This window comes from Anabrus simplex, chromosome X (genome assembly GCF_040414725.1).
Source record: "Anabrus simplex isolate iqAnaSimp1 chromosome X, ASM4041472v1, whole genome shotgun sequence".
Lineage (NCBI taxonomy): Eukaryota > Metazoa > Arthropoda > Insecta > Orthoptera > Tettigoniidae > Anabrus > Anabrus simplex.
The window spans coordinates 1,489,496-1,514,001 of record NC_090279.1 but is presented as its reverse complement, the minus strand read 5'-3'; the positions used below and the strand labels follow the sequence as shown (position 1 = coordinate 1,514,001).

Sequence of the window (24,506 nt, the reverse complement as noted above, 5' to 3'; positions counted from 1 at the left end):
ATTCTTTCTGGGTTCCCCTTTTCTTAATGTTTGGTTATTTTTTGTTAAGATTTCCATGCACAGTTTGTAAATTACTTTTGTTAGTTTTCCAGTACTATGTTGCGTAGCATCTGGAATCTTCCTTTGTGCTATTTAAGTGACATGCCTGCCTGTATGCTTCGCCTTATCATTCCGGATTTGGCCGGAATCGCCGCCTGGTGTTCCGCAGCAGTTACTGTGCTGTACCTTCTTGAGAAACATATTCGCTGCACGCATATGTAATAGCAACTTCTCTTCAGCGTGCATCTTAGCTACAGTCAACTCGAGGTTGTTTACCTCGCCTTCATCGCTCAGGTCTGGTTTGCTCTAAGCATGTTAGCCAGCCAGCTGCACCGACGTGGCCTTGTCGGCCTCGTACTTTTCATTTGAACATGATAACACCGGCTTAGGCATGGTCTTCGCACCAGTATCTATTCAATTATTTTTTAATGACTGGTTTTACCTAATTTGTGTCTATGGACTTGTTTTACCCAGATGTCGGCTGGTTCGTCTGCAAACTCATTTACTATAGTTCCTAAACGAATAATGAAGATACTAGACAAAAGGTCCCCTTTTTTCTGAACTTATTACTCCCCGGTGGAGACTTGTGTGTTAAGACTCAATTTCAGTACTGTTGCGCTACACCATAAATTTTCTCAAAATTCCTATCTTTAACCTTGTTGTTTTGATAGCTTTACTTTTCAAGTATTTATAATTATTCCACTTATTTGGTCTGGTTTCTTAACCAGCCTTCAACGTAAATTAATTATTTGGAGATTGTAATCTCATTTCACAGCTATCGTAAGACACAGTCTTACCTATTTGTTCTTGTTTGCACAGCCTGTGGCAACTTTTAGCTCAAGGCCAAGTGCTGAAATATAATATATTAATCATTGTTAGAATTTTCCATATTTTCTTGTTATTTCTACATTATTTATTTAATAAACATTGTAACTGCTGATTTCCTTTCTTATTTCCCGAGAAACCCTGGAAACACCCCTCCGGCTTTCCACTGTTTTCTCCATATGGTGCCGAAACCCGGGATCAGGAGATTTTTTTCCCTATTTTGCACTAATTTTGATTCCTACTGTTTCAGAAGATTGTTTTTAAGTCACTTCATACTGGTTACTGATGCAGCCTGCAGTTGCCCCAGTTAACTCGGATGCCAGCATGCCGCCCGAGGACAAGCTGATACGAGCTCGCGCTGCCTACAAGGGGCAGCTAAGCCTGTTTCGTAAGTTCCTTTCCAGTTGGGAAGACGAAACTTGCAATGTTGACAATCTTGTCCAAAGGTTGAAAAATTATGAAGTGGCGTACAGTCGTTATGATGAAGCCCAAACCAATTTGGAAATTCAATGCCCGGAGCAGTCAGTAGATCGGGAGGAGGTTGAGAATCTTTACTATGAAGGGCACGCTCAAGCAGTTCAAATTATTAGACGTCTTACTCATTCCTTGAAGCAGGAAGAGCTTTCAAATTCCACTCACCGTTCAGGATTGCTGAAAACTCCTGATAGTTCTGCTCAAGCCTCTTTGCCTAAAATTCAGCTTCCGCAATTTTGTGGTAATGAAGACGAATGGGATTCCTTTTTTGAGTTATTTGACTCTTTAGTTAACCAGAATGAGACACTTCCTGATATTCAAAAATTTCATTACCTTCCTTCTTCGGTACAAGGTTCAGCGTTGAAACTCATTGAGTCTCTTTCGCTTACTGGTGATAATTACAAAGTTGCTCTAGGGTTCTTGAAGGAACGTTATGCGAACCCCCGTCTGAGGATACATCGACATATGCAAGCCCTATTTAATTTACCTGCTACTAGAATAGATATGTTTCAAACATTCAGAGCACTATTGGATGTTGTCGAATTGCATGTTAAAGCTTTGGCGATTTTGAATCAACCAGCTGAGCACTGGGATACTTTTTTGGTGTGTTTGATTTCTTCCAAATTCGATCAAGATACTTTAAAAATCTGGGAGTCTGAGATTTCCAATTCTCAAACAGTTACTTATAAAACTATTATTCAATTTTTGAAGCAGAGATGTCAAATTCTTTCAGCTGTTGATTTTCAAATGAATGGCCAGCCTGTGAAATTGACGAACAAATTTTGCTGCCGTCAAAGGTTTCTAAGTTCAAATCATTTTCAAAACCTCAGGTGTTGAATGTTCAGACCGAACTCTCGAAATGTGGATGTTGTTCAGAGAGACATTTGTTGTATTTATGCCCTAAATTTAAATCGATGTCCATAGATGATAGAAGGATATTTCTTCAAGCAAACAAGCGTTGCTTTAATTGCCTATCCAGCGACCATTTGCTAAACAAATGCAACTCTACTAATTCTTGTAAGCATTGTGGCTCTAAACATCATTCTTTAATACATCGCCACAACAAAACAGGAGTTAATACTTCATTGGCGGACTCTGCTCAAGATAGTATTCCATCTGCTAGTGCACAAACTTTTACTCAGGGTTCATCCTCTTTGAGAGGTTCTCAGTACTGCTTTCCACAGCTGTTGTTCAAATCAAGGATTCGGGAGGCCAATGGAACTTGGTTCGATGTCTGTTGGATAATGCCGCCACTCACGATTTTATTAGTGAAAAATCTGATAGAGAGGTTAGGATTGCAAAAAAATTCCTACCGATGTGGAAGTCACAGGCATAAATAACAACAGAACATCTTCCACTAGTTTTATGAGGATCTGTATTAGGGATTCTGTTCAAAACAATGTTCTGTTTAATTTGAATTGTTTAAATATGAAAGTTATCAGTAGTAACACACCTCATCTTTCCTTTGATATTAAAGACTGGACCATTCCCCCTCAAGTTAAACTAGCAGACCCTAACTTCTTTGAGAGTGCACCTATAGATCTTTTATTGAGTGCTGATATTTTTTGGCAAGTATTATTACCTGAGAAGGTACAAATTATGCCTAATGTGTTTGCCCGTAAAACTAAGTGGGGTTGGATTCTTACTGGGAGTCTTCCTAAGAATTCTATGACTATTAAACCCCAATGTCATTTTATTTCTGCTCAGGATCAATACAATTTGGAAAGGTTTTGGAAATTGGAAGAGTGTTCTTCAGATTGCCTTCAAATCTCTGAGCAGGAGCAAGTTTGTGAACAGCTTTATAAACAAACTACTTTTCGTAATTGTGATGGTAGATTCGTGGTCCAACTTCCTCGCGTCTCCAATCCCCCTGTTTTAATTAATACTAAGCCTCATGCTCTTAAGGCCTTCATGGCTATTGAATCAAAATTTAAAAATGATTCCTGTCTCAAACTTCAATATACTCAATTTAAGGAAGAGTATGAAGCTCTAGACCACATGGAAGTTGTAAAGAAAATTGAAGACACTAGCGTCGTAGATTCTGTTTATCTTAATCATCATCCTGTTTGGAAGAGTGAAAATGAAAAATCTAAGAAAATTTGAGTAGTATTTTATGGTTCAGCCCTGGATGATCAAGGAATTTCTTTGAATTATACTCTTTTGACTGGTCCCTCTATTCAAGTTGATTTATCTATTATCTTGTTGAATTTTAGATTATTTCCTGTCGCGGTGATGGCCGACATTCAGCAGATATATAGACAAATTCTGATTGACCCTGCTCAGCGTGACCTGCAAAGTATTCTCTGGCGTGATGATCCTAAGAAGCCGCTAAAGGTCTTCAGGTTAAAAAATCTTACTTATGCCTTCTGCCTTTTTGGCGATCAGGACTCTTCACCATCTTGCCAAATTGGATGGTCATCTCTTTCTTCCTGAGGTAAGTCAGGCGCTAACTACGTCCTTTTACGTGGACGATTTCTTGTCTTCTTTTTCTTCAATTTCAGAAGCCACCCAGGTCGCTAAGGGTTTGGTTCAATTACTTGGACGTGGTGGATTCGTCTTACATACGTGGTGTTCCAATCACGACCAATTTCTAAACGTCTTTAAGGATAGAGATCGGATTAATGGTTGCGTAGAATTATTTAAGGAAGATACTACCATCAAAGCTCTCGGTGTATATTGGAGTCCTAAGCAGGACATCTTTACTTATAAATTGACACTCTGCAGAGCCACCTACTACCAAACGTCAAATCCTTTCGGAAATTGCAAAAATCACTGATCCTTTGCAATATTTAGCTCCCATTATTGTCTTGGCTAAACTATTTATGCAGGAGTTGTGGACATTGAAAACTATTTGGGATGACATTGTGTCCTCTAGTTTTCTTCAAAAATGGATCAAATATAGAGACAGCCTTCATGAACTTTCTAATATTCTCATACCTAGAGTTCTCATTAAACATCCCCCCGCTGATATTTTGGAACTCATTTGTTTTCTGATAGTTCTGAAAAAGCATACGGGTGCTGCGCTTATCTTGTCTCTCGAAATGAACCATTTTTTTTCAATCTTGTATCTTCGAAATCCAAGGTATCTCCTCTGAAGGTCATTACATTGCCTCGGTTAGAACTTCGTGCAGCCCTACTCGCCATAGAACTGTCTGATAAAATACAACAAAATATAAAGGTCCCCATTTCTCAAACATTCTTCTGGACTGATTTGACTATCATTTTGTCTTGGCTTGCCAAGCCTTCATATCATTGGTAGCCTTTCGCGTCTCACAGAGTTGCTAAAATTCAGGAACGAACTTCAGTGGATTCCTGGCGTTACGTTCCCACTCGCGAGAATCCTGCTGATGTGATTTCTAGAGGTTGTAGTCCTAAGCGTTTAGCTAACCTTGCTTTATATTGGCACGGTCCTATGTAGCTTATCAAATCTACCTCTCTATGGCCTAGCCATCCTAATTTAGAGTCTGTTGAGCAAATTGAAGTTCGCAGAACTTTAATTTCTGCGCATGTGGCTATTACGACCTATCGATTGCTTCACAAATTTTCCACTTTTCACAAGCTCGTAAGAGTTATGGCTTATGTTCTCAGATGGAAATTTTTTGTGCTAGATCAACCTTTAAGGCCTCGAGAATTTCTAACTGCCTTGGAATTGAGAACTATCAATTCATCTTTTCTTTCTTATGAAGAATTTAATTCGTTACTTGTTTTGATTGAAGGTGTGATAAATTCTAGACCACTCACCCCTTTGACCCTCAAGATCTTCTTCCCCTTACCCCTTCACATTTTTTGATAGGACAATCCATGGTCTCCTCTCCTCCGGCGCTGCTCCAGAGACTCGATTTATCTTTGCCAATTTTGTGGAGGAAAGTGGAGGCTGCTCGTGATAGATTCTGGCAGCGCTGGCGCCTGGAATACCTGGGGCAGCTTCAGGAAAGGAGTAAATGGAAATTTGAGCAACCCAACATCAAAGAAGGCGATTTGGTTCTTTTGCGGGATCCAAGTCCTCCCTTAGTATGGCCATTAGGCAGAGTTGTTCAAGTTTTTTCAGGACAGGATAAAATAATTAGGGTGGTAAAGATCCGCACTAGTAATGGATTCTTTGTTAGACCCATTACGTCAGTATGCCTTCTATCTCTTTGACAGTTCTTGACGAGTTTGTAATCTTGTTTGTAAGCCCCGAAATAATATTTTTTCTTTTCTTTTCTTGCCCTCCCCCCAGTATGGTTCATTCGATCATGAACGTGCCATTTGATGATAATTTTCGCTGTTTTCGGTACCTTTCATATTTCTCTAAATTTAAGTTACATGCTGTTCTTACCTTAATTACTTTTTTCTATCTGGCTACTTTTCGTTGATTGCTTACAAGTTTCCTTCGACGTGCACTCATGTTACCGGTTGAACGAACTCTGTTCACGTATTTTCCTTCACTTTGCGCTGCCCTACGTCATTCCTTCTTGGTTTCTGATTGGTTGCAGCACCTTAACATGACTGCTTACGTCACCGGCAACTTTTCTCTTGATTGGTACCGAAAGTGTATCCTTCCGCGCTTTCTTGTTCCTTTATTGATTCTTTTCATTATTTGCATTTAGTATTTATTATATTTATTAATTGTAAATTTTAAGGATATTCTTTCTGGGTTCCCCTTTTCTTAATGTTTGGTTATTTTTTGTTAAGATTTCCATGCACAGTTTGTAAATTACTTTTGTTAGTTTTCCAGTACTATGTTGCGTAGCATCTGGAATCTTCCTTTGTGCTATTTAAGTGACATGCCTGCCTGTATGCTTCGCCTTATCATTCCGGATTTGGCCGGAATCGCCGCCTGGTGTTCCGCAGCAGTTACTGTGCTGTACCTTCTTGAGAAACATATTCGCTGCACGCATATGTAATAGCAACTTCTCTTCAGCGTGCATCTTAGCTACAGTCAACTCGAGGTTGTTTACCTCGCCTTCATCGCTCAGGTCTAGTTTGCTCTAAGCATGTTAGCCAGCCAGCTGCACCGACGTGGCCTTGTCGGCCTCGTACTTTTCATTTGAACATGATAACACTGGCTTAGGCTTGGTCTTCGCACCAGTATCTATTGAATTATTTTTTAATGACTAGTTTTACCTAATTTGTGTCTATGGACATGTTTTACCCAAATGTCGGCTGGTTCGTCTGCAAACTCATTTACTATAGTTCCTAAACGAATAATGAAGATACTGGACAAAACGTCCCCGTTTTTTGAACTTATTACTCCCCGGTGGAGACTTGTGTGTTAAGACTCAATTTCAGTACTGTTGTGCTACACCGTAAATTTTCTCAAAATTCCTATCTTTAACCTTGTTGTTTTGATAGCTTTACTTTTCAAGTATTTATAATTATTCCACTTATATGGTCTGGTTTCTTAACCAGCCTTCAACGTAAATTAATTATTTGGAGATTGTAATCTCATTTCACAGCTATCGTAAGACACAGTCTTACCTATTTGTTCTTGTTCGCACAGCCTGTGGCAACTTCTAGCTCAAGGCCAAGTGCTGAAATATAATATATTAATCATTGTTAGAATTTTCCTCAATTTTCTCGTTATTTCTACATTATTTATTTAATAAACATTGTAACTGCTGATTTCCTTTCTTATTTCCCGAGAAAACCTGGAAACACCCCTCTGGCTTTGCACTGTTTTCTCCAGGTGTGAACCAGTTGCCTTTGCAGCATCAGAATGTATGACACTTGCACTTCTTGTAATTGTATCTTTGTGGTATTGAGGGAAGGGGTGTGTCGGAGGAGAGGAGATGGCACAAATTTCTTTGGAGCAGCTAAAGAAATCAAGGCCTTTCTGCAAACCAACCTTCAGAAAACCAACTCTTCACACAACTGCAGGCATAGGACTGACATGGCATTTCATCCCTCCTGCAGCACCACACCTTGGTGGAATCTGCAAAGCAGCTTTCAAGGATCTGATATGTCACCTCAAAAGAGTGATGGATTCTTATCGCTTCACCAACAAAGAATGGATCACTCTTATAACACAAACTCACATCCTCTCACCAAATATTTTTCAGACGTGTCTTAATTGTGTAAATTGTTGTTTGTGAACTTACAAAAAGTTTCCTCATTTTTATAACACACGTTCCTCTATGTAACACATTCACTAGAATAATCAGGATAATAATTTTTATCCCTTAAGGGAGGCTGGGACTGAGTTTTTAGTGGAACAAGTAAAAATGATCGATTTTTCAATTTGTGCACATTATTATTGTACACCGGACTATTGCGGAAGATTTGCGGGTGATATTTTCCGGGTTCCGCCATTTTTGAAGTGCTAGCGTGACATTTAAATGTCCGGTTGAGTCCACATCCACTAGCCTTTACTTACGAAAATGTTTTTTTTTTCTTTTCATATATACATTATTCGGTATTTAAAATGTTCCAGCTGAACGAATTTGGTTTCAAATTCCATGATAATTTCATGGGTTGTAACACCTGTATTGTCTTGATATTAACAGGAGGAATTTTTTATAATGTTGATACTTTAAAAGGTAGTAGCCTTCAAGGGGGTATGTTTTTAGCATCATTTTAGGAAAAACATAAACACAAAAACCACATTTTCCCTCAAATTCATGGACTACAGATGCAGACTTTCTCCCTGTTAAAATTGTTTCCATACCTTGAAGTGCCTGTACACCAGTTTTCAATGTGATATTTGAAGTAAATGTTCAGCTGGAGCATTTTTTATGCTTATCGATTTTTAAAAATTTTAAATTGTAGGTGTTAATTTCTCATAAAGTTCTCTTGCTATCTTCATGAAAATTGGTATATGGCCTTACTTCACCACTAGGAGACAACAAACCAAATTTCATTCAATTCTATCAATAATTACTATTTTTTATAAATTCAGTCCTAACTTACCTTAAGCATGAGATCACAGCTGATAATGCCCATGCAATGGGTGAAACATGTCCTCTTAACATAGTATAACAAGATTTAAATCTTCATTTTAAGAACCAAATGTGTATTGAATACATGGATTTCGATAAACTTTTGTAATACTGTTGAATTAATGTTCATTTCAATACGGACCAGTCATGAGATTTGTAAGATATAATTATCTGAGATAGTCGTAAACAACCCACGGAGTGAAATTAAAGTCCACTGTTCATATCAGAGTTGAACCCTGTACACAAATGTTACATTAATGTTGTGTAGGAAACTATCAACTCATATAAATACTATAAATCCAATCACAGATTAAGAAGGCCATCTTCTTGTCAGTGGAAGACTGCACAATACTCCAATACCAGTGGAGTGGAAACATTAGAAATTCTGCATTGTCTCACAAATATAATTAAGATGGCGGAACACCTTCGACTACTGCATCCTGGCACTCAACTCTCTGAGAGACAAGTTTAGGATCTCATCACCCAGGGGGCGGAAAGAAGCCACATTCATACACGTCTCAAGTGTTCTAAGCTGAATGGAGATACCTCAGAAAAATTAATGCAAAATACACAAATGGTGCCTGTAGGCCCAACATACCAATTCCTTAAAACTAGCATAGATTATGCTGGCCCAATTCTAAAAAGAATCATGTGAAATCGAACAAGGCCAGACTGCCTAGCTACCAAGGCAGTCTACATAGACATAATAACTGATCTCAACACAACAACAATTCTCTCCGCACTTTATCGACTTAGTTCTCATAGAGGTCAACCTCTGAACATTTACAGCAAAAACGGCACAAACTTCTTTGGAGCAGCTACAAAAATCAAGGCCTTTCTTAAAAACAACCCTCAGAAAACCAACTTTTCCAACAACTGCAGGCATGGGAATGACATGACATTTCATCCCATCTGCAGCACCACACTTTGGTGGAATCTGGGAAGCAGCTGTCAAGAGTCTGATATATTACCTCAGATGAGTGATGGATTCCTATCGCTTCACCAACAAAGAATGGACCATTCTTACAACACATCCTTTCACCAAAGCTAAATGATGACCCTTTTGACACTTCTTCACTAACTACATCCCATTTTCCTTATAGAAGAGCCAATTACTACACTCGCTGATCATGATTATACAATACTTCCCCTCTCATTACAACCATGCCCACAAGGCTATATTTTCAGCAGCTAACCCAGAAATCCTGGAAGAGATGGCGACATGAATATCTCAATAAATGGGTAATGAAATACCCCATAGCAACATAGTCATACTGAAAGAAGATGACATGCATGCTATGAAGTGGACGATGACAGTGATCAAATGTGTATCCTGGTAATGAAGAATTCATTCATGTAACGAATGTTAAGGTAACTTACAAGGCCTATTCACAAACACTATCCCTTACGAAGTATGAAACAGAAAGGCAAGACAACTCTCAAATGGCTCATTTATTCCATTGCATGTGTAAGTAATATTGTAAGTCACAATGGACAAGTAACACCACAGACCATATTAGGAAGAATAAGAATATTTTTCACTGGGCCGATGACCTCGAAGTTAGGCCCCTTTAAACAACAAACATCAATAAATCATCAATATTTTTCCCCTGCATCGAGATGGCTACAATTTGTGTAGTACATAAGTGAATGCTCACAGCAAACAAGCATATCAAATGCAACTTGCATCACAAATTACTGTATTATCCAGAAATCAATAATTAATATAATCAATAAGGTAACAAAGGTGAATCATGTGGAAGCAATTAGTAAAATATCTTGTAACAGTAACAAAACAATGTATCTTATAACTACTTTGTGTACAAAACTATTTACAAATTCAAAAGTATTAGTAGGAATGATACCAGCTCCCAAATGATATAGAGCAGTGGTCTTTGGAATAATAATAATAATAATAATAATAATAATAATAATAATAATAATAATAATAATAATAAATGTACCGGGCGGTACACCTCCACGCCGCTAATTCAAACTTTGCGCCAGTTGAAACTCCTCTGCTGGAGGAAGTCTGAACTTTATCTAATGTGTTAATTTTCAAGTTTCTCAGAAGATGTCACTACTTGTAAATTTTGAAGTATCTGAACTGGGTCGTTTTCGATGACTTTTTGTTTTGCCTGTAGTAAGAAGTGTGGACATTCTCTTCCAGATGGCACTACCGAAGAATTACAATTATGCACCCTAGTGCGAAGTGAAAGAACTATGTTTTTGTAGAAATTGTGTGTTCATAAGTTTGGTCTTTGTTAAATTTCCTTCAGTCATTGTTTGTGTTGGCAATGTTAATCCTTTCGTTCCGCCAGGTTTGAAATTAGCCAATCCCGAATTTCTTTAATTAATTTATGACCAATCAGGTGTATCTTCTTCAACTTGGATATGTTGCTTAACCCTAACCAATAAAATTCTTGTGGGAGGGTGTTCTCATTCCTGAAACGCCTCGAACTTTCCGCGAGGGTTTATAAACTGCTGATTTTCGGGTCTCCGGGCCACTTCAGTAACACCTATCAGTGTGTAAAGTACGTAGCAGGGGGCGGGAAGCGCCTCTTTCTTCGGGCAGCAGTTCAACCACAAGGTAATGGCCGTTTATTAACTTCTTTTCTTGCTAGCTCAGCAGTTTCACTCTCGGGGCAGGTCCGAAGCCTTTCACCATGTAACTTTCCTCTAATCTGTAAAGACACTTAGTGTCAATCCTATCTTTGTAAACTACAAACTGGGATAGAGAGTGCTTAACCCTCTCGAGCTCCCATTCGTATTGCATTGAGGTGAACTTATTTTCTCAACCGTTTCTTCCTTAACGTAATGTAAATTCTCATATAAGTCACCTCTTTAGTATGAGATTAGCCCTTGCAGTAATGGCCTAGGGCCAAGTAGGTTTTATATAAAGTATATTAGGAGTGCAAGAACGCCTCCGCTCAAGTTGGTATTCTAGAGGCCATGTAATACTTCTGTTTCTTCTCTGAATAGGCCTCAGTAGGTTGGGTATTTTTACCCCTGAGTATGTGTCCTTGGAGGACAACTTGAAGGTGGAATTTGGTGTGGCCTTTGATAGGCTTGAACTTAAAAGAGTGGGTCGCTCTTTCTTAAAATTTGATTATGCGTGCCTCAAGGAGGCGTTACTGTTTAATTGGGAGCAAGTGCTCCAGGGCATGATTGGGGTCTTCTGCCCCTTTGTTGAATTCTGTATATCGTAAGGTTGAGCTTATAGCTCAAGAATTGTGTGTCTGGCTCTCGGAGGCCAAATCCTGTAATCACTGTAATTGTACATTTTCAAATTGTGTTTCGGCTACTAAGTACCTGTTCTATTTGTTTTTTTCTTAATCTTGAAAAGAAAATATAACTTTGTTAAATTTTATCTTAACTTTAATTTCGTATTTTGAGACCTGTTCACCCCCGCACCTTCTTTCACCTCTGCTAATCCACCAAAACGCGGTAACAAGTGGTAGCAGAGCGTGGTTGAATGGGTCTCAATTTAGCCCCTTTTTACGGCTAAACATTGCTTTGATTCGAACTCTAACAATTTTCTCAGTTGCTGGAATTTTTTGATTTTTCCGTTTGTTTTCAAAATTGGTTTGTCATCATGCCCGGCCCTCGCGATGTTCTCCATCTTAACTATTTGCGCAAGGAGGAGCTGATCTATGAATTAACTATTAGAAATGTGCAATCTGGAGGCACGGTTGTGGTAGACACAAATAAGCTTAGAGAGTCCCTTGATTTGCCCATTTCCATCCCCACTTTGGGAGAGATAGAAATTGACGGCTCTCTTTCCACGATCACTGACAATACTACTGAGCTAGAATCTGTCATTACCTTTTTTGAAGAAAATGATCCTTCTCCCAATCAAGCCAGGTTATTTCATTTTTCTAATAGAGTTAACGATCTGTTGTCTCTGAAGTTGAATGACGTTCAGAGGAAGGAAGCTAGTGTGGTTCTTGAAAATCTCTCTGAATTGTCCAGTAAGGTTACCCAATTGTTAACTGGGGAAGTTCCTCCTAAAACTGATCAACCCACTACGGTGAATGTAGGTAGCGAGGAAGAATCTCCTAAGGGAGAGGTCAATAGGAAAACCGTTGGAGCTCAAACAATCTCTGCCCCATTGGACAACGAGTCTGAACACCGTACCTCGTTGAATAATGTACGTTCTGAATTAACTTCTTTGCCACTTAAACCTTTACCTACTATGTCACCTGGGTTCAGCAGCTTGCCTCATCCATTAGCAATGTTGCTCAGAGGGATCTCTAAGTTTTCTGTTAATACCACCAGTGAAGTAATTTCATTCTTAAGGTTTTTAGTTGAGTTTCAGGACCATGCTCTTGTTTTTTCTCTTTCCCCATGTCAAATTTTACAGATAATTTATCCTTATGCAATTGGTGTTCTCTCAGACAAAATAGTAAGAGCCATTGCCGAACAATCTTCTATTGAAGACTTCCACGCCCACTTGCTAGCTAACTTAATTCCGGCTAGGGCAAGGTCCTCACTTATTCAGAAGTACTATTATCGTGTACAGCGGTTGGATGAAAACTTGGCAGATTTCATCCAAGATATTAAGTTCTATACTAGGGTGTTTGCTCTTCACTTCCCTGAAGATCAGATTGTACAGGCTATTGTGGAAGGTATTTCACCGTCTTATAGGTCATATTTGTGTTTCGCGGCGTGCCCGCAAACCTTCTCTGAACATGAAGCATTGGCCGCCTCAGTGGAAGGAGTTAGATACGCTGATTCCTTGCATGTCGCGAAAGAACCCCCTCCTTCTTTTAGTAATCCTCGGCCTCCAGCTCGCCGACCAGTAACACCCCGTAAATGTTATGCTTGCGGGTCGCCTGACCATCTTCGCAATAAATGTCCATTGGTCAAATCTAGTAGGGCAAACAGAACGTACATTATTCAACGAGGTACGGCGTTCAGACTCGTTGTCCAATGGGGCAGAGATTGTTTGAGCTCTAACGGTTTTCCTATTGACCTCTCCCTTAGGAGATTCTTCCTCGCTACCTACATTCACAATGGCAAACAAAGGTTGTTTTAAATGTGGAGCTTTCTCACATATCGCTAAGAATTGCCCAAATTCGAATAGCACCCCCTCCTGCTCAACTTCTAGTGCAACTTCCACCAATGTCACTAATAATAAGTGACTAGCGGCTTTGGCTGAGTCGACTAATTCAGCTTCCCAAGGCTCAGCTCCTTGTAAACAGGTCGAAAATTCAGGGAAAATTCAGTCTTCAAATTCATCTTTTGAATGCCCCAAAGAATGTCTTAGGATTGCGGCGGACTCCCCCGCACCCGTACCTTTTCTCAAAATTGAGTTAAATAATGAACCTGTAACAGCTCTTTTAGATTCAGGCAGTGTTTGTTCAATTATTTCGGCTCAATGGTATTCGAAATTGAAATCTATTTGTAAACTTCCTGACTATTGTTCATTGTCTGTTCAATATGTTTTGGCTAATTCTTCTCCATTAGAAATTTTAGGTTCCTTATGTGTCAAAATTCGCATTTTTAAATTTACTTGGAAAATTAAATTGTTTGTGGCCAAGCACTTGTCTTGCCCCATTATATTGGGAGCTGACTTCATTTCTCACACCGGTCTAGTGCTCGACCTTCAGAGTAAGTCGTGCACGTTCAAATTTGCTTCCAATTGTAAAATCCCCTTGTTAAAGTGTAATTCTGTATCATGTTCCTCTATTTCGCCTACCCAGGATGAGATGTTGTTAGACCTTAGACATCTACCTGAGGAGCAGGCTGATAGTATTCGTAAGTTGTGTCAGTCGTTTCCAGAGGTGTTCTCCGCTACTCTTGGTGTTACTGACCTGATCGAATACAAAATTGAGGTCACGGATTCGGTTCCTGTCTGTTTTCCACCTTATAGGCTATCTCCACCTAAAATGAAGGCTCTGAAAGGAATCATTGATCAAATGTTGAAGGATGGTATTATTAGGCCCTTTAAGTCGGCGTATTCTTCATCTATTTTCCTAGTCCCGAAACCCCAAGGGGGCTTCAGGCCTGTCATTGATTATAGAGCTCTCAATCGTAAGGTAGTGTTACAATCTGTGCCCCTTCCTGACCTTCATTCTTGTTTTTCGTAAGGCCAAGTTCTTTACCATCTTCGACCTGAATCAGGCCTACAATCAAATTCCCCTAGCCGAAGAGTCTAAACACCTTACAGCGTTTGCCACGGATTGGAATTTGTATGAATACAACCGCATGCCTTTCGGGCTCCCCACGGGAGTAGCTGTACTCACTAGACTGCTAGATAGGGTCTTCACCGACATCAAATTTGAGTACTTGTATCACTATCTTGATGATGTCGTCGTATTTTCGGAGACTTTCGAAGAACATCTAGATCATCTGCGAGAAGTTCTCAATCGCCTTCGTAAGGCTGGGTTAACTGTGAAGTTCTCAAAGGTTGCCTTCGCTAAGCCCTCCATGTCATTCCTAGGGCATATTGTGTCGCCCGATGGTGTTGCAGTCGATCGTTCTAGAACACAGGCCATCCGTGATTTTAAACCTCCCAAGGATATCAAAGGTATCGCCAGGTTCATTGGTATGGTGAATTTCTTCAGGAAATTTATTCCAAACTTCGCTAATAGAGCGGCGCCCTTGAACCTTCTTCGTAGGAAAGGCATTAAATTCAAGTGGGGGCCTTCTCAACAAGCCGCTTTTGAAGATCTTAAATTAGCTCTCTGTAATGCCCCTGTCCTTGCTATGCCTGATTTCTCGAAGAAATTCATAGTCCAAACCGACGCGTCGTCGTCGGTGGTAGCTGCAGTCCTTCTTCAAGAGACTGAACTAGGGAGGCGACCCATCGCCTTTGCATCTAGGACTCTATCGGCTCAAGAAGCCAAGTATTCCATTTATGAGCTCGAGGGTTTGGCATTCTTATTTGCCTTAGAAAAGTTCCGTCTCTATCTGGAACATGTCAAATTCGACCTGGAGACGGATAATCAAGCCTTAAGCTGGGTCTTAGGTAGGCCGCGTCGTACTGGTCGTATAGCCCGTTGGGCCATCCGAATTTCTGCCTTCCAATTCAACGTTAGGCATATCAGAGGTACCGAAAATGTCGTCGCAGACGGACTCAGCCGTATGTTTTCCAACGACGTCGAGACCCATGAACCGGTCGATAGCTCATCACCTCCCGACTCCATACTTTCTGAGGTTAATGCCATCTTAACAGATGCTCCCATGCTCTTTAGGGACATTGAGAAATATCAACGTGAAGATCCGACGCTGGCTTTGATAATGGAAACCCTTTCTTCTGGGGAACATGTTGTCCCTTATGTACTGAAGAATGGAGTTTTATGTTGCCCTTCGAGGCATGATAAGATGATGAAAGTTGTCATTCCAGCAGTTCTTGTACCTATGATCTTCAAGTACTATCATGAGACCCCATTAGGGGGGCATCTAGGAATCTTTAAAACTCGAGAAAGGTTCATCTGGAAAGGTATGGACGGTGAAATCCGTGAACTAGTAAAGGCTTGTAAGTCTTGTTTGCTTAGTAAACCCACCATGTCCACCAAGGTAGGCCTTTTGTCTTCTCATCAGGCTTCGCGCCCAATGGAACACCTGTATATTGATTATGTAGGACCCCTCCCCCAGTCAAAGGGAAATGCCAACAAGTTCATCTTTGTATGTGTAGATGGTTTTACGAGATTTTCCTGGTTGTTTCCGACTAAGCTGGCTACCGCTCAGTCCACCATTACTTGTCTAAATTCAATCTTTGCTTCTTTTGGTCCGTGTCAATATATTGTGTCTGATAATGCTAAGGCTTTTACATCTAATCTATTTCGTAAATTCTGCTTTGACCTGTTCATCTCTCATGTGACAACTTCTGCTTATTACCCTCAACCATCTCTGGCTGAACGGGTTAATCGTAATCTCAGGTCCGCGCTTATTGCCTATCATCATGAAGATCATTCTAGGTGGGATACGTCCCTGCATTGGTTAGCTTTTGCTTTGAATTCGGCGGTTCATGAATCTCATAAATGTACTCCAGCTTCGTTGATGTTCAAGTTTGTTCCCAACACGCCGCTCTCTAACCTCTGGTCTCTGAGTGACATTCTACCCGAGACAATAGACCCAGATAATATTAAAGATCTTTGGAAGAAGGCTAAAGCCAATCTTAAAGTGTCTCATGAAAAGTTTAGGGAAAGATATGATCGTGGACGGAGACCCACCAATTTGAAGGTAGGGGACCAGGTGATGGTCAAGAATTTCGTTCCCGCGGGCAAGCTTGCCCCCAGATTTCATGGGCCGTGTACTATTCTCGATTTCCTTACTCCCGTTACCTTATTGCTAAGCAATCCAGCCACCGAGAGGATATTTAGAGTTCACCTGTCACAGGTGAAACCGGTGTAATTTCTGTGTTAACTTGCTTCATATAATTTTGAAAGAAATATGAAGGTTATATTTTTGTTTGAGGGGTTTCACTTTTAAGGCCTTCTGCCCTTGGAATCTGTTTCCTTAGTGTGTAACCGTTTATTGTAAACCTTCCCTGACCAGTTAAACTGCCATCCTGTCCTTACCACGGCCATTACCACGCTCCCGTCTCCTGCCCAACAAACACACAGTGGCTTTCAAGTGAAATAAATATTTCTACGCCGCTGGCCCCTCAGTTCCCCCACAATGAATGTACCCTAAAATCATTCTGGTCAAACAAAATTCTGCCGCCGAGTTTTAATGTTTCAGTGCCCCCGCAGCAGCGCGGTGCCGTGCCGCTACTGAGGTAGGGTATGGGCCCATGAGGCCAACCAGCGTACGGCGAGCCGGAGTCCTTCTCCCGGCCAAGGCTGATGTGCGGCGCACAACCTGTAACTGGCCCGCGACCTGCATGTTCGCCGCGGGCGAGGTTTGCTTCAACTCCACTACTCCTCTCATAGTGCGGGCGAGCGGTATCTCAGGGTACTTGAGGGGTCCGAGCGGCCTTCCCTGGACACAAGCTGCAGCGGCCGGTCTGGCCGTCTAACTTAATCAACCTTGGATATACGTAATCAGCTACATGGACATTTAATATCAACAATTACTACAGTTTTGAATCCAACTGCAATATCTGCTGGACTTAGAAAAAATTTTCCTCAACTTTAAAAACTAAAAGTTCCCTTCTGAATTCAACCTCTACAAGCATAAAGACTTTACATCTAAAGTTACTATAAAGAATTCTGAAACCGAATCAAACCAAATTTAGAAAATTTTTATAAATGCTCCGGCAATTAACTTCTATATCAACATCATAACTTGGACCTTATTTTGAAACAAAAGTTTATGTTCTTCTGTGTCACCCCTTGGAGGAACTTTTGGGGGGGAGGTCTGTACCGGGCGGTACACCTCCACGCCGCTAATTCAAACTTTGCGCCAGTTGAAACTCCTCTACTGGAGGAAGTCTGAACTTTATCTAATGTGTTAATTTTCAAGTTTCTCAGAAGATGTCACTACTTGTAAATTTTGAAGTATCTGAACTGGGTCGTTTTCGATGTATTTTTGTTTTGCCTGTAGTAAGAAGTGTGGACATTCTCTTCCTGATGGCACTACCAAAGAATTACAATTATGCAACCTAGTGCGAAGTGAAAGAACTATGTTTTTGGAGAAATTTTGTGTTCATAAGTTTGGTCTTTGTTAAATTTCCTTCAGTCATTGTTTGTGTTGGCAATGTTAATCCTTTTGTTCCGCCAGGTTTGAAATTAGCCAATCCCGAATTTCTTTAATTAATTTATGACCAATCAGGTGTATCTTCTTCAACTTGGATATGTTGCTTAACCCTAGCCAATAAAATTCTTGTGGGAGGGTGTTCTCATTCCTGAAACGCCTCGAACTTTCCGCGAGGGTTTATAAACTGCTGATTTTCGGGTCTCCGGACCACTTCAGTAACACCTATCAGTGTGTAAAGTACGTAGCAGGGGGCGGGAAGCGCCTCTTTCTTCGGGCAGCAGTTCAACCACAAGGTAATGGCCGTTTAATAAATTCTTTTCTTGCTAGCTCAGCAGTTTAACTCTCGGGGCAGGTCCGAAGCCTTTCACCATGTAACTTTCCTCTAATCTGTAAAGACACTTAGTGTCAATCCTATCTTTGTAAACTACAAACTGGGATAGAGAGTGCTCAACCCTCTCGAGCTCCCATTCATATTGCATTGAGTTGAACTTATTTTCTCGACCGTTTCTTCCTTAACGTAATGTAAATTCTCTTCTTATATAAGTCACCTCTTTAGTATGGGATTAGCCCTTGCAGTAACGGCCTAGGGCCAAGCAGGTTTTATATAAAGTATATTAGGAGTGCAAGAACGCCTCCGCTCAAGTTGGTATTCTAAAGGCCATGTAATATTTCTGTTTCTTCTCTGAATAGGCCTCAGTAGGTTGGGTATTTTTACCCCTGAGTATGTGTCCTTGGAGGACAACTTGAAGGTGGAATTTGGTGTGGCCTTTGATAGCCTTGAACTGAAGAGCGGGTCGCTCTTTCTTAAAATTTGTTTATGCGTGCCTCAAGGAGGCGTTACTATTTAATTGGGAGCAAGTGCTCCAGGGCATGATTGGGGTCTTCTGCCCCTTTGTTGAATTCTGTATATCGTAAGGTTCGGCTTATAGCTCAAGAATTGTGTGTCTGGCTCTCGGAGCCCAAATCCTGTAATCACTGTAATTGTACATTTTCAAATTGTGTTTCGGCTACTAAGTACCTGTTCTATTTGTTTTTTTTTCTTAATCTTGAAAAGAAAATATAACTTTGTTAAATTTTGTCTTAACTTTAATTTCGTATTTTGAGACCTGTTCACCCCCACACCTTCTTTCACCTCTGCTAATCCACCAAAACGCGGTAATAATAATAATAATAATAATAATAATAATAATAATAATAATAATAATAATAATAATAATAATAATAATTGTTTCCTAATTCATAACGCAAGATTGTGGAACAACTTGAAGGAAAAATGAAAATTAGGAAAGTAAACAGTCAATCCAATGAAAAAGTAAATTTTCTGTAGGGCTATCAATCATGTGCACTGAAATGAAGGATCAAACTCTGGTATCTCCAGAGCCATTTTCTAACCATTTCCTTTACCTGACGAAGGCTTATCAAATTATAAACATTACCTCAAGAGAGTTTTCCTGCATCGACCCTGGCTCTGTTAACTCTGATTTAACTTCTTCTTTCAGAACTATCACTTCCGATACATGTTCAATATTTTCCTGCGGAAAATAAGATATATTAGGTATGCTCACAACACACATCTACACATATAGTCACCAGCAAATGAGCATGTTAATTCATTAATTTCCAGAATTACAGTTACTTTCAGAATTTCACAAATGTTTAAGGAAGATTTCTACCAGAAGAGGATTGTTATAACCAAAGGCTGTACTGAGAATGGTCTTACTATTCTTGCTCAGTCCTTATGTCAGAGAAAGGATGGGACTGAAAACAAAATATAAAATGGGAAACATTTTCTAGCCATATCAGAAGATATACTACCACGGATGGAATTGGGGCCATCTCACACAGAATTTGGAAGGAAGCATTCATAGGCACAAACACTAAATTGTATGAACTGTTTTCATATGTACAATGATATCAATTGAATCTTTAAAGTTGTTTGAACCAATCAGAAGTGTTACAACTGTTTTAAAGAATTTTTTGTACTCAGCATAGAGTTTGTTTATAAACAGATTAAAATAACTTGAAAGAATGGAATCACATTCTCTATTCTGGTTTTGCTGAGATCACAGGGGCTACATAAAACACTAAGACAGTTCTGTTTCAAACAACATATTTCAATGCTTCCAAGTGTAAAATAAAAAAATAAACATGAAAGAAGCAGGCTTACCACAGTGATATACCAGCAAAACATGTGATGTAGCCCAAAGTCAAAGCAACCAGAAATGAAATATTTTACTACTACAAGCATGTTATCTAGTGTTCTGTGAAGAACTGTGGGGATGAGGACACTGTCAGTGGAGAGTCAGCAGTGTTGGAGTGTACATCTGCAGTTACAAAAGATCTTTAATGATCTACTACGAGACATTTAAATACTCACTTGGATTCATAAAAGCTTGTCGGCACTAAACGAGGAGGGGAGCGGGGGGGGAGGGGCTATGATCCAAAGCTTTTGTTCTAATATAAGTTAACTTACTAAGTTCTAGAATATACCGACTTAACCCATTCAATATAGAAGAGAACAGTAGCTGAACTAAGGAATCAATGAAAAGGATGCACAAAAAAGGGAGGGAAATAATGAAAAAGAGGGAAGAAATTTTTTTGTTTAATGTGCCTTAAGTCCTTAAAGTGTTAGAGACCACAAAGAAGGAACACATTAAAGAAATTATTCTCAGAAATTGTGCATTCTAGAGCCTATACACATGGTTCTCTATATAACATAAAATCTGACCCGCAATTCAAGAATAAAATGCGCTAAGCACTATTCTGCCCTTCTAAATTAATTCAACGTCTATGTAAAATACTTTTGAGAGAATGTACATTCAGATTTTGAGCTATTTTATTCCTCATATGCCATGGGCAAATTTGCTCTTTCCTTAATACACACATTTGCAGCACATTGTGGATCTGAGGGTAACACAGAATAATCACACCTGTGTTGACTTTTTGTTTAGCAGACTGGAGTATCCAGTCTCAAAAACACGAACAAAATATTTGTGATTGAACTTCTTCTACACTAATTATGATAGAAGTAAATAATTTTAACATGTGGTACTAATGGTGGTGCAGTAGTGTTGGAAGATATTAGATCAAAAATAGAAGAGGTGCAACCCCTAATCCAAAATAATTTTGATATTGACAGTAAAGAGTACAGACTTATCCAACCCCAATCTTAACTTCCTAAGAGCTGGCAGCTTTGTGTAGTGCATTGTGGTGTATTCCTAGACAAGGAAACAAAAAGAGTCACACTACGCATAAATATTCATGCAGCAATTGGTGACTTCTGGTGTTAATATTGAGGAAGCACATAGAAAATTATGCTCCTGCCAAACTTATTCAGCTATTAAGGGTTAATTTCTACACTCTATAACGTTATCTGGAATGAGACTTACAGGTGATGCAGTTGTTGTTTCTTCAAGCCAGGCTGGTTCCTCTTTGATCTTTATTTCCGGATCCATTTTACACTACAGCTGAAGTAGTTGGAAGGTACTGGGATTGTTGATTTCTTCCAATGACCTTACACTGAAACATAAACCAGAAAAATATATTACCTTATTGCTGTCATTGCTACTTATGTTGTTTGTCAACAGACTAAGCAACAAGCTTGTAATTTTAAATGACCATCAATATGATGATCATACTGAAAATCTCAAAATTTTACATGACTGTTGATATTGTGATCATACCTATAGGACCTCAAGTTTTCTATGACCGATACTTCGATGAAAGCTAAGGACCCCAGTTTTACATGACTTCTATAACATTGATCACTTTCATAGGAAATATGATTTAATACATCTGTCAATATCAAGATCATAGTGAAAGGACCCCTAGTATTACATGCCTCCTTATATCGTATTAAGAGCTATCTCAAACCATTCTCCTCTCATCAAGCTGATTCAGTGTCTCTTTATTTGAGACATGTTCTGTCAATATGATCTTCAAGTTCTTCTGAAAACACAGCCTTTCAAAGGCTTCAACTCTGTTTTTCTTGGCACCAGTTATTATCTGCTTCACTTACATATGGTGTCATACTCCATACTCAGTGCAAACATAATTTTTAAGTTTTTTAATCCGTTGAACCTAAAGAATGTGATGGAGGACAGATGGGAATTTACGCAGGATTCAGTGATTACATTTATCGATATTCAGAAGGCATATGTCAGTGTACCATGGCAAGTGATCTCGGATGCATTGATAAAAAAAAGATAAAAGCAGGAAGAGGAGAAGAACCTAGAAGCCATGAACAAAAAGTGCATAGGTAGTATGAATACTACGATAGGACAAACAAATTGGTTCAAAGTAGAAACAGGACTTCAAAAAGGATGTGTTTTATCCCCTCCAATCTTCATTGCAGTCATGAATGAAATCCACAAAAGTATACAACAAAAAATGGGAAACCAAGGAGACTAAGGCCTAACTCTTTGCAGATAACACAGTAATATGTGGAGAAGGTGAAATGGAAGCACAAGAACAAGGTACTGTATGGAATCAGGAGATAGAGGAATATGGAATGAAAATAAGTAATGAACAGGGTATGATAGTAGTGGTGACGTGAGGTAATAGAGAAGGAATTGGGAATATTAAAGTAAATGGAAGACCATTAGAAGTTGTGGAAAGCTTCAAGTATTCGGGGAGAATAATTGCAGAAGATGGGAAAATAAATTAAGAAATTAGAAAGTGAATTTAACAAGCCAATGAGTTTTACCAATGTGTGAGATATATAGTCTGTAAGTGGGACGTCCCAAAGGAATGCAAGAAAATGTTGCACACAATGTATTACACACCAATTTTGACATATGCATCAGGCACATGGATAACAATAAAACATGATGAAAGCAGAATGCAAGAGGCCAAGATGAAATTCATTAGAGAAATAATAGGGAATGCATGAAAAGATAAAGTCAGAAACATAGAAATCAGGGAGGGAATTGGATTCCCTGAATGAAAGGCAAGATGGAGACCCATAAGCTGAAATGGTAATGGACACATGATGAGAATGGAAGAGGACAGAGATCCAAAGTAAGTATTTATAGAGAAAGTCATAGGAGAAAGGCATTGGAGAATGCCCAGAAAGGGGGGAATGGATACGGTAAGGAGAGTACAGAGAAGAGTGGAGTAAAAGTAGAAAAAATATTTAAGAAAGAGAGTGTTGGAGAGAGAAAAACTGAGGAGGTACTTGATTCACATTTCAACCCAGAAGACCCTAATGGAAAATGAAGAAAATTCTGTTGAGACGAAGACATAAATTTATACAATACTTCTATCAGCTCATTTCATCGAACAATGCCACCAACCTTGACTTAAGTGTCCTTCCTTTATTTTTCTGTGCATGCCATGTCTAATGACCCAACCTAGTGGTGCTTACCAGAGCGCCCCTTGAAGGGAGTTCCATGTAAAACAATTGGTTTAAATATTTAGCAATTTTTATTGTTCCCCAGGCGGTACAAAACTTGTCTATGTTGAGTACCTCAAGCAGTGCCTCAGAGAATTCATTTCACCCAATAGCAGTGTTCGTTAGTCACTTTGTGATATTTTACTGTAAATGTAAACATACTGCACTAACAATGAATGCTACAATTTCTCCTACAGTTAATACAAGCTTCGTACCTGTGGCTAATTGAGTCGATTCTTACACATTGCCAGGGAACAGATTTCTATGTAAACACATATCTATTTGGCAAACTATGCTCAATTCTACTGTATTTTGTATATTTCCACATATATTTCAACAATACTGAAGTGTGCCGTGTTTACTTGTTCTCTCCATCACAGGTTATTCTATTAATATATTATTGGTTTTACTTTCAAGTAACAACCTTTTACAGTTTCTACATCCAGAATTTATTCCTGAAGATTGTTCTTTCATTCCTGCTAGCAGTTTAATATTGCACCAACAACTTCAAGGGAAAGGGACAAGATTAGGTATGCAGCGGCAGGTGAATTTATTATAAAATGGGCAAACCACAGAAACGTTTTTCAGAGCTGGTGATCCTAGGATTCGGCCCCATGCAAACTCTCCACCACTCGTCCCAGGAAGTCTTTTACACACCAATAAATCAGCGTTACATAAATCATCACGAATAAATACCGAATACAGCTGCTGTGAGGTAATGATGTGATACAGAAGAATCTCCATAACAACATTGATATAACAAGACACAGAATCCTAAATGGAAACCTGAGAATAGTTACTTGTAACCTCTCAAGATTTCAAACGCTACTACCATATGTCGCAGCATACAGTGTAAAGAACAACTCAACATTCACAGCGACACTATAAAATTGCACACAGAGGTAAATAACACGGCATAACAATAATTAAAATTACACACTACACATTGCAATTTATTTTTGAAACTACCATCCGCAGCTGTTCGCCTGCGTAGCTCTTCAGGAAAATTCTCCACTCCACTAAATTTAGATATACCGTCAACTGGGGTGAGATTGGTCCTACATGGTGAGATTGGTCCACTTGGGGAAGTTTTAAATATATTTTTCCCTTTGCAGTCGGTGGGGGGAAACTTGGATTTCGTGGCCTCTCATGTTTTTAAGGACATATGTTGGGCACACTGAAACAACTGTTTGAGTTTCAGGATAATTCCT

At 39.4% G+C, this 24,506-nt stretch overlaps 1 protein-coding gene across 1 annotated transcript in view; it reads right to left on the bottom strand.

The window, feature by feature from the left end:
• The window catches only part of LOC136885956 (uncharacterized), a 49,752-nt gene extending 25,447 nt beyond the window's left edge, over positions 1–24,305 (bottom strand). The window contains exons 1-3 of the mRNA XM_067158656.1: positions 24,265–24,305; positions 21,293–21,422; positions 19,340–19,435 (exon numbers count right to left, since the gene is read on the bottom strand). Of these exons, the coding sequence (XP_067014757.1) occupies positions 19,340–19,435; positions 21,293–21,358 (162 nt within the window). The 5' untranslated portion in view covers positions 21,359–21,422; positions 24,265–24,305. The remainder of the gene's footprint in view (positions 1–19,339; positions 19,436–21,292; positions 21,423–24,264) is intronic.
• Positions 24,306–24,506: the final 201 nt, after the last annotated feature.